At 38.6% G+C, this 13,619-nt stretch overlaps 1 protein-coding gene across 3 annotated transcripts in view; it reads left to right on the top strand.

Moving 5' to 3' along the window:
* Positions 1-13,619, top strand: part of LOC115211709 (uncharacterized protein KIAA2013 homolog) — a 103,025-nt gene that overhangs the window by 46,162 nt on the left and 43,244 nt on the right. For all 3 annotated transcript variants that reach the window (XM_029780362.2, XM_029780364.2, XM_036503072.1), the window contains exon 2: positions 12,810-12,907. In XM_029780362.2, the coding sequence (XP_029636222.1) occupies positions 12,810-12,907 (98 nt within the window). The remainder of the gene's footprint in view (positions 1-12,809; positions 12,908-13,619) is intronic.

Here is a 13,619-nt window from a genome sequence, read left to right as displayed (position 1 = left end):
TGAGTTGGCTTTGATTCCTTATTGCTTAAAAAAACCCCAAAAAACAACAATAACAAAAAGTGTATATATTAATGTAATTCTCTACAAATACCTTTCAGAGTATGCAACTCCATTACATGTCTTTTAGAGGCTACCTGCAACTTTTTGTTTTGAGGTCCCATCCCTTTCAATCAAAATTCATAACCTATGCACCTCTTATTCATAGCTATCATCATCATCATCATCATCGTTTAACGTCTGTTCTCCATGCTAGCATGGGTTGGACGGTTCGACCGGGGATCTGGGAAGCCAGAAGGCTGCACCAGGCTCCGGTCTGATCTGGCAGTGTTTCTACAGCTGGATGCCCTTCCTAATGCCAACCACTCCGTGAGTGTAGTGGGTGCTTTTTATGTGCCACCTGCACAGGTGCCAGGCGAGGCTGGCAACGGCCACGATCGGATTGGTGCATTTTACGTGTCACCGGCACAGAAGCCAGTCAAGGCGGCACTGGCAATCGGCCACGATTTGGATGGTGCTTTTTACGTGCCACCGGCATCGAAGCCAGTCAAGGTGGGGCTGGCATCGGCCACGATTCGGATAGCGCTTTTTACGTGCCACCGGCACGGAAGCCAGTCAAGGCAGCGCTGGCATCGGCCACATTCAGATGGTGCTTTTTACGTGCCACCAGCTCAGGGATCACAACTGCAGTTTCCATTGATTTTGATGTCGGTGTACTTGACTCAATGGATCTCCTCAAACACAGGGTCGAAAGCAGAGTTTAGTGTACAATGAAGTGAGGTTGGCATGGGTGCCTGTCATCAGATGAGGTTCGATTTCGACTTTGCTTGCTTCAATAGGTCTTTGTGTGTCCAAGGGAGGAAAGACATGCTTAAGTGGGCTGGACTCACTTGTCCTTCCTGGTCTTCTCACGCACAGCATATTTCCAAAGGTCTCGGTCGCTGGTCATTGCCTCGGTGAGGCCTAAAGTTCGAAGGTCGTGCTTCACCACCTCGTCCCAGGTTTTCCTGGGTCTACCTCTTCCATGGGTTCCCTCTACTGCTAGGCATTGGCACTTTTTCACACACCTCTGAAGTTCAATATTTCTCGTTATCCTAAAGAACATCTTTATAAGTACAACATGTTAAATTTATTTAGGTCACTTACAAATTTCAACAAGTAAAACTTCCAGATATGAATAAAGAACACTTTTATAATCCAGGCAACTTTCAAAGACAAATACGGTGCACTTTTCACTTAGTGAAATCATCATTCAGTTCAGAATAATCAAGCTGATTGTTAAGTTCATGTTCAATAGATTTCATAGACAATCCACAAAGTCTGGTACACGTTAATGGTACAATGTAATATTTTTGCAAGAACTTTTGCAGGTACAATGTATTACCATTTTATTTCTTGAAATTTTCAGTTAACATAGTTTAATTCTTGCTCAACATCTTAACCAAAGTAAATAGATGACTCATCTATGTACTTATCTAAACATGGGGCCCCTCGACTGCAGAGGCCCCCTGCGACCACAGGGGTTGCAGGGGCTTAGTGACGGGTCAGAGAGTGTGTAGATCAGTGCTTTTCAACCTTTTTGCTGGAGCGGAACCCCAAGGAAACATTCCACTGGCTCGAGGAACCCCTGTGCAATAATTTAATAGTCTTATGCACACATATCTGCACAGGAGAATGAAAAATTACTGCCGATTTTAGCAGTTTTGTAACTTCTTGCAGAACCCTGGTTGAAAACCACTGGTGTAGATTATGATTATACCAGAATTTAATATTAAAAGGAAATGGACTTGTACATATACTTTTTGATACATATCACAATATTTTTTTTGAAATTTCTAGTTTCATTTTGTAGACATGATGTGTGTCAGTATGTATGTGTATGAACCCACCAAGTTTTTTTTAATATTAAATTTTGATATAATTGGAATGGCCACATTCTGGAAGTTGTGTGTAGAAAATTTCAAAGCTGACTATTGTAAATTTTTCGAAACTCCTCACCTCACCATCTGAAAAATAATTTTCACCATAAATTCCTACATAATCAGAATCTACACTATCTGAAGCATATTTTGTAATTTTCATAAAAACATATCCATTTACCTTGACGTTATGAGGAAACAAAGTCAAGGGCAGCAGATATATAGGTACGTCTCCCTTGCATGCGCATGCGCACACACACACACGGGAAGCACTCTGTCGGTTATGACGATGAGGGTTCCGGTTGATCCGAATCAAGGGAACAGCCTGCTTGTGAAATTAACGTGTAAGTGGCTGAGCACTCCACAGACACGTGTACCCTTAACGTAGTTCTCGGGGATATTCAGCGTGACACAGAGAGTGACAAGGCCGGCCCTTTGAAATACAGGTACAACAGAAACAGGAAGTAAGAGTGAGAGAAAGTTGTGGTGAAAGAGTACAGCAGGGATCACCACCATCCCCTGCCGGAGCCTCGTTGAGCTTTAGGTGTTTTCGCTCAATAAACACTTACAACGCCCGGTCTGGGAATCGAAACCGCGATCCTATGACCGCGAGTCCGCTGCCCTAACCCCTGGGCCATTGCGCCTGAAACACACACACACACACATTTTATGTTCTGTTGGAACAGAGTGTTGTACTCATGATTGCATGATCATGGTTTTGGATGGTGCATTGAGTTCTTGATCAAACATTTCATTTCATGTTGCTCTGCAATCACTTTGACATCTGCCATATGGAGAGAATGGGCTAATAATGTACAGCACGAATATTTGATCACTACAAACAAATAATTTGTGCAGATTGTTCAGCAATAATTTATGACAGGTGGGGGGGGGGGCATCCATCCGTGTGTGTGTGTGTGTGTGTGTGCGTGCGTACATATACTTTTTACTTACTTTTTACTTTTTTCAGTCATTTGACTGCGGCCATGCTGGAGCACCGCCTTTTAGTCGTGCAAATCGACCCCAGGACTTATTCTTTGTAAGCCTAGTACTTATTCTATCGGTCTCTTTTTGCCGAACCGCTAAGTGACGGGAACGTAAACACACCAGCATCAGTTGTCAAACAATGCTAGGGGGACAAACACAGACACACAAACACACACATATATATATATACGACGGGCTTCTTTCAGTTTCCGTCTACCAAATCCACTCACAAGGCTTTGTCGGCCCGAGGCTATAGTAGAAGACACTTGCCCAAGATGCCACGCAGTGGGACTGAACCCGGAACCATGTGGTTGGTAAGCAAGCTACTTACCACACAGCCACTCCTGCGCCTGTATGTGTATTTATATATATATTCTTTTATTCTTTTACTTGTTTGTCATTTTACTGCGACCGTGCTGGAGCACTTGTTCTGAAGGGGTTTAGCTGAACAAATTGACCCTGGGACTTATATCTCAAGCCTAGTACTTGTTCTATTGGTTTCTTTTGCTGAACTAAGTTATGGTTCTGTAAACACACCAACACTAGTTGTCAAACAGTGATAGTAGGACAAACACACACACACATACACAGGGTGGAGATAAAGATCTACATTGTGAATGAATATAAAAAGAAAACATAAACATCCGGGGAAAAATATGTTTCTGAAAAATATATAAAAAACAGTTTATTTTACTGGGTTTTAAAAACTATATTAGGCAAATGGTGGCCATTGTTGGCAATACATTGATGTAGCTGTTCCTGGAAATTCTCCATGACTCTGTGTCATCTCAGGTGGTATTGTGTTGATTTCCTCATGAATCCTTTCTTTCAAATCCTCAAGAGTTCGAGGCTGATGTTGGAAAGCTTTTTCCTTTAGGTATCCAAGCATGGCCGTTCGCCAGCCTCGTCTGGCACCTGTGTCGGTGGCACATAGAATCACCCACTACACTCTCGGAGTGGTTGACGTTAGGAAGGGCATCCAGCTGTAGAAACACTGCCAGATCTGACTGGCCTGGTGCAGCCTTCGGGCTCCCCAGACCCCAGTTGAACCATCCAACCCATGCTAGCATGGAAAGCGGACGTTAAACGATGATGATGATGATGATGATCCCCAAAAGGAAAAGTCACAAGTGCTTAAATCTGGTGACCTTGCTGGTCACTCCATGTCTCCCCTCAAAGAAATCCTCTCCTAGAGAGATGTAACAACAACAGGAGCCTCCCACTGGGCCAACTCACGCCTGGACACAAATCCAGGTATTTCCACGTCTCCGTGTCTACATACATGCATACATACACATGTACACATTATTGGATGACCATTGACTGCTCATGAGCGCTTCTGATTTTATGTTGTCCATGTTCAGAGAGTGAGATTGAATTTGTGCAAATCCTCTCCCTACTATAAAAAAAATCATCATGCACAGGCACTGCTTGAAAAAAAAGTAAGACCAATCACAAAAATGGCTGGTCGTAGCCTTCGCATGTGTGGGACTTTTGATCAGGCGATGATAATACTTGAACATGAGTTTGTAGGTATCATTATGTACATCATCATCATCATTATCATCATCGTTTAACGTCCGCTTTCCATGCTAGCATGGGTTGGACGATTTGACTGAGGGCTGGTGAACAAGATGGCTGCACCAGGCTTCAATCTTGATCTGGCAGAGTTTCTACAGCTGGATGTCCTTCCTAACGCCAGCCACTCCGAGAGTGTAGTGGTTGCTTTTTACGTGCCACCGACACGGGGGCCAATCAGGCGGTACTGGCAACGACCTCGCTTAAATATTTTACACATGCCACCGGCACAGGTGCCAGTAAGGCAATGCTGGTAATGATCATGCTTGAACTCAGCATGTATCTGGTATTTGATTGCTAATGGAATACAAAAAAGTGTTTCCCTGGTGACCCATTGCAGTTAGGCATTCAAATACTCTTGGAACATCCAATGCTGAATCCCAAATAATCGTAATGGGGAAGTGTAGAAACTAAATACTGGTGTTTATCTTAATTTCCACTATCTGGCTCTACATACATACATAAATACATGTGTGAAAAGACAAATGGTTTGGCAAGACTTGACAAGGACATTTAATTTAGCTATACATTAATAAAAAGGTATATACATAGTCTCTAACAGCTGTTCTAGAATACCTCCTATTTATAACAATATATTTTTATTATTATATATCTATATTAAATGATCGTGTCAAGTTTTGTTGAACTGGATGCCTTTTCATTTCTGCTTTAATCTATACCTACTGACTCAAGGGGAAGTCACTTCTAGCTGCTTTAGAAAGGCAGTCACAAAATCACATGTTCAGCTGCATTTTAAACCAGAATTTTAGTGGCATACCAATTTGAGCACTCAGAGTGCATCTCGCCTCTATAATATACCCAGGTTTTTGCCACTCCGCACACTTGAATCACACTTCCTTTGCAATATCCTGCCACTTCTATTATGGTGTTTGAACATCAAGGGTATGCCCTGGTACTTGCCACCATCTATATCTTTCTTTTCCTTTACTCAACCATCCCGTTTATATTCTGAGTATGCTTTGCATTTTGCCACCATCTCTATCATGCTGTCTTCCACTCTCTCTCCCTCCTCTTGCACTTCCCTCAAGTTGGGTAACCTTGTATTTCCTTTGTAGTAGCGTACCTGTTTCTGTCTTTATTCCTAATCTCTCTCTCTCTCCGGCTGGGTAACCTTGTTCTTCCTCTACAAGACACCTGTTTCTGTCTCTCTCTCTTACTTTTACCTTTCATCATTCGACACAAATCACCTCCTCTTAAAAATTTTTTTTGTCTTGTATGTATTTGGTGACCTTGTCAGTGCAGGTGCCACTTAAAAGCATTCAGTCCACACTGTTGGTGGTTGTAAGGCATACAACTATAAAAACCTTGCTAAAACTGACTTCGCCTGTGCTTGTACTGTGTAAAAAGCACTAAGTCCACTCTGCTGAGTGGTTAGTGTTAGGAAGGGCCTCCAACTGTAGCAATACTGCCAAAACAGTCACAGAAGTCTGGTGCAGACTTCTGCCTGGCCAGCTCTTGTGAAACTGTCCCACCCATGCAAACATGGAAGGCGGACTTTGAACGATGATGATATGTGTATATGTTTGTCCCACCACCATCACTTGATAACTAATGTTGGTGTGTTTGTGTCCCTGTTACTTAGTGGTTCAGACCGATAGAATAAGCACTCGGCTTACAAAGAATAAGTCCTGGAGTCGATTTGTTCGACTAAAGGCAGTGCTCCAGCATGGCCACAGTCACATGACTGAAACAAGTAAAAGAATAAGAATAAAAGTATGTGTATATATATATATATATATATATATATATATTATATATATATATATATATATAATATATATATATATATATATATATATATATGTATACACACACATTTGTATTGTCAGCTATCACATCATGTATGTTCTAGTGGGTTGCTTTCAATTACATAGATATCTAAAATGATTATTGAAAGTGTGCTACATGTTACCAAGCAGCCCTCATTTGTGAGTGGTTGCTGGCTGTACTGCACTTGTACAAAGCTGTTTTGCTTCAAAACAATCCTTCTGGACATCCAAAATCACTTGTATGATAGTGAAAAATTTTATTTTTTTTTTCTTACTAATAATTGCAATTTCATTCTTATGGCTTATTGGTGAGCGTGTTAATTCTTTTTTTATGATTTATTTTTTTGGAAGTACTTTGCAGAAGCAGTTGAAGTTACGACCTAGAGAAGGTGCTAATACACTTAAAAATTTTAGAAGAATTTTAATAATTAGCATACAATTTGAAAAACAATTATTCATGGAAAGAAATAAAATCCATCTGCCTGAGATTGTCTGGAATAAGCTTTTGCCTGAATATGCCACTGATTTCAGTGGCTTTGAATTTCTGTGAATATTATAATTGAAGAATTTCTATTTTTGGAAAAGGCTTAAGGATTTGGCATATTAGTAGTGTGTGTAAATGGCTGTTTTATGGATGGAAGCACTCCGTTGGTTACGACGATGAGGGTTCCGGTTGATCCGAATCAACGGAACAGCCTGCTCGTGAAATTAACGTGTAAGTGGCTGAGCACTCCACAGACACGTGCACCCTTAACGTAGTTCTCGGGGATATTCAGCATGACACAGAGAGTGACAAGGCCGGCCCCTTGAAATACAGGTACAACAGAAACAGGAAGTAAGAGTGAGAGAAAGTTGTGGTGAAAGACTACAGCAGGGATCACCACCATCCCCTGCCGGAGCCTCGTGGAGCTTTTAGGTGTTTTCGCTCAATAAACACTCACAACGCCTGGTCTGGGAATCGAAACCGCGATCCTATGACTGCGTGTCTGCTGCCCTAACCCCTGGGCCATTGCGCCTCCTGGCTGTTTTATATGTGGTGGGTGTCATTTGAGTAGCCTTTATTTCTAAAATCACATTTGCTTACTATAAAAGCTGCAGTTATGCATGTTAACAACACTTCACTTCCCGAGGCTACAGACAAGATGCTTTAGAAAGGGAATTAGACTGGTATGAGACTAATGAATCAAGTTATAATACTAATTATTGTACAAGTAATTAGATAAACCAAAACAAAAAAAAAAAACATCAGCTTAGAGGAGATGCAGTTGATGAGTGTTCCAGGAAGGCTATCACCAATAACCTCTTCTTAATGTGAAGCTCATTATTCAACATAAGCCATTGTACCTAGCATTCATTGATCTCAAGAAATTTTTGACAGGGTACTGTGTTTTTTAGTTTGGTAGTTGCTAAGACAACTATGTGTGAATGAATGGAATATTAGAGCTGTGCAAGTCATGTACAAGTATACTGTTTTTATGGTGAGAGCTAGCTCTGAGTTCAGAGCGATTTAGTGTTACTGTTAGTATTAATAAAAGATTTGAAGATGGAATTGTAACTGACACAGTTGATAGGATGCCAACACCTAGGATGAGGAGTGAACAGTATTTCAACATTATATAACAGTACTTAGTCCCATAGGTTTGGATACATTAAGAGGAAACCACTTCAGAACTCCTGCTCAGATCAGAGTCTCTAGTATTCGGATCAGTTTTGATTCAATCTGCATTGTATGGCTGGTAACAGACCATCTCACATTTAAACTGCTATGCAGACATGCGCCAACTGGTAGGATATCTTAACTGGCTATGGAAAACTGTGCACCAGTTGTGATATATTAGTAACATTTCTGTTTTGTAATGTTAGTAGGGACATAATAATCAATATTTAACGAGAGGTGTATTGATATTTTCAGTCCAAGGATGATGAGAAATTTATTGATTTGGCTCTGTGGTTGGTATTTGTAATAGTCTAGTCTATAATATCTGTTTTTTGATTTGACATTACTGAGGTAAACATTGCCCTTAATCCCACAAGGTTTGATGAAATTGGATTCCTAGTGATGCATTAAAGTCAACAAGATCTGTTTCTCTTTAGAGAAAGAAAAATCTATGTATTGAGAAAATTATTCAATGATTTATCTGTAATGAAATAATATATTTTCTGATGTGTTGACCTGTTTAAGATAATAGATACAGTTTGTTATATGTGTCCAAACATGCTTGTTTGAATCTGAAAACACAGCAGCTAACGTCACCAATGTTAGTGTGCCTTCATCTTTAAATATAGAAAATCTAGAATCAAACTGGAAAAAATGAGCATTCATGGTATTAGGCTATTACCACCTCTTAGTTTTGGAGTTCAAATCCACTGTGGACATTCTGTTAGGTATTTGAGCATTACACTTAATTCCATGCACTTCTGTTCACCTAACTGGTGGAAACAGGTATTGGATCTTGTGTGAATGCTAGCTGTAACATACTGGTGTCCTGTTCAGGGAAAGATTTATATCATATTTGATGTCAGAAAATTAATCTAAGCCCTTATTAACTTCTTGAAGGTCATTATCATTTTTCCCAAACTTGGAAATCAATTTACAGATGAAATTTCGAGATAAATATGCTCAAATATGGCATGCTTATGGCTAGAATTATAGTCATAAGTTTGGTGACAAAGCTTATACATGCTTGTATATCTGGTGTTGTGGTTCTGTGGGCTACTGCTGAGCACTTGCTTAATTACCTGTATGTTGTAGGTTAATATAGCCTATGTGGATGCGATATTAGGGCTGCTATTGTGATTTTGGATAAATCACTTCATTGTTTTTGGCGATGTATATCTCTGGCAAGTGATTTGATCTAAGGCCATGTTTTCAAGCTATGACAATTACAGCACTGAAGATGCAAAAAAATTTAACTTCACTTAAACATTTATTATTTGGTATCAAAATTTTTGTCACACCAACTGCCACCTGTTCACTGGTATAGTTCTACTGCAACTAGTCTCAGGTGAGACTCCTTGTCACTGCATACAGGTTTCAGGGTTTTAACCTTTTAGCACTTAAATCAGTCACATCTGGCCAAAATATTCTACCTGTTTTATGCTCAAGCTGGTTAGATTTGGTCTTGCACAACAATCCTACAATATCATTTTAAAAAGTAACAGTTATCTCATCAAAATCTCAAAGTTACAAGATAATGCATGATTTTGACAGAATAAAGGGTTAAATATATGTATTTAAAATAATATTTAAAACCTTGAGACTTGTATGTACTGGCCAATAGCCTCATCTTAGACCTGTTGTAGAACTGTCAGTGAACAAATTGCATTTAGCATGGTGAATATCTTGACACCAAATAGTAATCGGTTTAAGTGAAGTTAATAAGTTTTGTATGTTTGTGAATGGCTAAAACATCTCTCTCTCTCTCTCTCTCTTTCTGTATATAGGTTGGTATTTCTTAATCCATTTCTGTAGACTTTATCTTGAATGGGCAATATTCCCCAATAGCACTGCCAGGCCAGTGATCTCTGGAAATTTTCCATAGGTCCTGACCTGAAAGTGGTCCTGAAAAAGGCGAGTCAAATATTCCCTGTTGATGCTCAGTCTCCCCAAGAACTTTGTTGCACTTGCCCTCCACTAATCCTCTATAGAATGCCTTGGTGGAACTGAAATTGCACAAGTTTAAACCCGAATGACAGAGCTGCTTGAGCACATGGCGGCACTTGTGGTGCCATTTGCCCAGCCTTGGTCTCTGCTTGATCCAGGATTGCATTTCAGCAATGAGACGAGCTGCGGAAAAGTGCATCTTGCAAACGGCGATCACACCTGTTCACCATCATCTATGAAGCACTGGAGATGTCGCAGTTTCAGTGCATGTCTGTATAATAACTAGTCATTGCTACATAGTGTTTTAAGAATGGTTATCCCAGGTTAGCCATTCTTAAACTTCTCTGTTATTACTCAGAGAACTATGATAAATAAGAAGGAGACTAAGAACAAAGTCCTAGTGGACTCTTGACTTGCATAGCGTACATTTCAAAGTAAACTACTTTCTGAGCACCACCTTGCTAACAACATTTTTGTACTTGGCTTGCAAGGTTCCCACACTTATTTTATGTGTCTAATTTTCTCAGCAACCGTCAATCCTGCAGAGTGTGTTTCCTTTCAAAAGCTTTTTCCAAGTCATTGAATACTAAGTATAGTGACCTGCTATTTGCTAAGACTTTTTTCTGTAATTGTCTCGCAATAAAGAGAGCATTGGTGACACCCCATCCTGGTAAAACCTGAACTGCATTTCATGTACGCTAATTTTAATGAAAGTAGAACACTTAACAGATTTTTGAGGTTTTCTTCACTGTTTACAATTTTGTTTCAGTTGTTTTCAAATTTGGTATATGGATTAAGTTTTGTATACTAATTATGAATATGAAATTCATTTTCCCTATAAATCCATAATTAAAAAGTTATTAGCCTTTAAAATTTTCAAAATTTAGGGACGTATTTTAGTCAATCAGAAGCGAGTATTTTACACATTACCATGGCTAAGAACTCTGTTTCCATAGTAACCAAAGTGAACAAGCACCACATGTTGCATAGCTGATTGCAAGGAACTCTGTTTCCATAGTAATCAAAGATGCTGTGCATGCGCACAAGGTGTGTAACCACAATGTGTTCTATAATTGTTTATTTTCATAACAGAAGGAATTCTATTCTAGAATGATGGCCACAGCTTTAAACCTTTCCTATGTGGAGAAGGAGATTTGAGAAAGATAATTTATTTTACAAGATCCTAGAGTGTATTGCAAACTTTCGTTCTTGAATTTTTTAAACTAATAAATGTCTGTGTTAAACAATGTTTTGACTGTCATTTCTAGCAACTCCCGTTGGTTTGTTTGTAGCTTTTAAGTATTTAATTTGCTCATGAATGTTTTCATAATTTTCACTGTTTACTGTAACTGGTTTAATGTTTTGATATGCTGATGCATATCCATGAAAACCACAAAGATCCCACTTAACTTGAGTGACATCATTGATATTTTATGTTTACTCTTCCATGCTAGCATGTGTTGGATAGGGTTTTTTGAGGCATTGTTCTAAGGTTAGATGTCTTTCCAGATGTCAACCCTTTTAGTTACCTTTTACAAAATTTGTGTGTGTGTGTCTGTTTGCTAAGAATTTTTTCTGCAGTTGGCTTACAAGAAAAAGGGTATTGGTAACATCTCGTCCTGGTGAAACCTGAACTACATTTCATCTAAGCTAATTTCCTTCCTAATTACTTGTACTACAAGTTAACCAATGTCTTCAAAAGGCATCTCCTTAAATTTTTGAAATCATTCTTTTTAACAAGTTAATTGCTGATTATTTCTGTGTAATATAATAAGGCTGTAATAAAGACTTGTATATAATGGTAGTCATCAACCTTTTTTCTTTATTAATTAGTCTATATATTAATGAAGATCTGTGTGTATTAAACAGTAGAATTACCTCCAGCTCATAAGTTAGTCTAAATACACTAACCATTTTGTTGTATTTCTGGAAAGGACATTTTACTCTAAATTTGTTCTCCTAGCTTTTAGGATTAGGGACCAAGCTTCTTGGAAAATTTTGCTATCCATGAGATGCTTGTCTCTCATCTGCTTCATGCTATGGAGACCAAGAGTTAGCGACAAGCTCTAAAGGTTTGTAGAAGGTTTATAAAATCTTTTTTCAGAACAGAGAGCTCATAGCTAAGTTCATTAACCCTTTCAATACCAACCTGGTTGAAACTGCTTCTGATTCTGTGGTACAAATGTCTTGTTTTCATGAGTTTTGAATTAAAATCTTCTACCAAACCTTAGTCACAATTTATGTCCCTAAAATTAGCTTAATGATAACAAAGTTATTTTACAAAATTCTGTATTATATTTAAAATTAATTGAAAGAAACACAGAGCACCTCAAAATAAATATGGTTATGAAAGGGTTAAAGTTAATTGCTGTTGAACTTATCAAACTCTTCTCACTAATTGTTATAAATGCAGAACATCACCAATTTCCTTTGGTACTGGAATTTATCTCATCTTTGAAAAAGGCATCCAAAAGAATTTCTTGTTCACTCAACTTAGTCTAGCAACCTTCAGGTTATTAGCTTGTTTTAAAAGACGAGATAAAATGGAATTGGGGAATGAAGGCCATAGTTATTTAGAGAAATATTATCATACCATCATATGACTCAGAATTTGGAGTTATCTTTTGTAATTGGTGGACAAATGAAAATAATATTTGTCATTTATGTCTGGTTTTACTTACTATGTGTATACACACACACACACACTCTCTCTCTCTCTCGTTTCAATCATGCGGCTGTGGTTTTTATATCTATAGTCAACTTTTTAATGCTCCATGCGTTAAGTAGGTTAACATTAATCAGATTCTGGTTTCCCTCCTTTTTTATGTGTCAAACAGTTTTGAATTATTTAAACTTTAAACACTTCATTTTTTTTTTCAAGAAAAGTAAGATGAAATAAAATTTTTAATTTTCCCATATTTTCGTCTTTTTCAGATCGAAACGGACAGTTGTGGTTGTAATTCTCCTCCTTATTATCATCGCATATTTTGTACCTTTCAATTTTGATTTCTCAAGATCTAAGTTTTCAGCAAGTAAGTAAGAAGCTTTATTATTAACAAAAGAAACTACTACTACTACCACTACTACTTTTATTATTGAGATTTATTATTATTATTTTATCATTATTGACATCAAAGTGACACTGGAGTAAAATATACGAAGCTCAGTATACTCATCATGACTACTCGTTTGATAACGGTACAGCAAGCATATACATTATAACCATATGTACGCAACATGGTGATCTTATATCAAGATAAACAGCGCATGACCTTGCAGGTGGGACCCTGTTAGAATCTTTATCAGGTCGAGTAGCCCATTCTGCTCAAAGGGTCCCTGAATAAGTGTTGTTTAAGAATTTTGAATGAAACACCCATGTTTCCAAAGGTGAATTATCCAAACCCCAAAGAATTCTTCTTCCTCTTATTATTATTATTGTCACACCCTAGCGGTTGTGGGAATCTGTGGAAGAGGTAGACACAAGAAGACCTGGGATGAGGTGGTGAAGCACGACCTTTGAACATTAGGCCTCACCGAGGCAATGACGAGTGACTGAGACCTTTGGAAATATGTTGTGCTTGAGAAGACCTGGCAAGCAAAGTGAGATCATAACCCATGGCCTATTCCATGGTGTATCCAGCCCACTTATGCATACCTTTCCTTCATTGGACACTAAACTCTGCTTGTGAAGACCTGTTGAGACAAGTGAAATCAAAATCAAATTTGATGACAGCACCGCATGAC

Source organism: Octopus sinensis, linkage group LG5, assembly GCF_006345805.1.
Source record: "Octopus sinensis linkage group LG5, ASM634580v1, whole genome shotgun sequence".
In the NCBI taxonomy this organism is placed as follows: Eukaryota; Metazoa; Mollusca; class Cephalopoda; order Octopoda; family Octopodidae; genus Octopus; species Octopus sinensis.
This window is presented reverse-complemented; position numbering and strand designations above follow the sequence as displayed.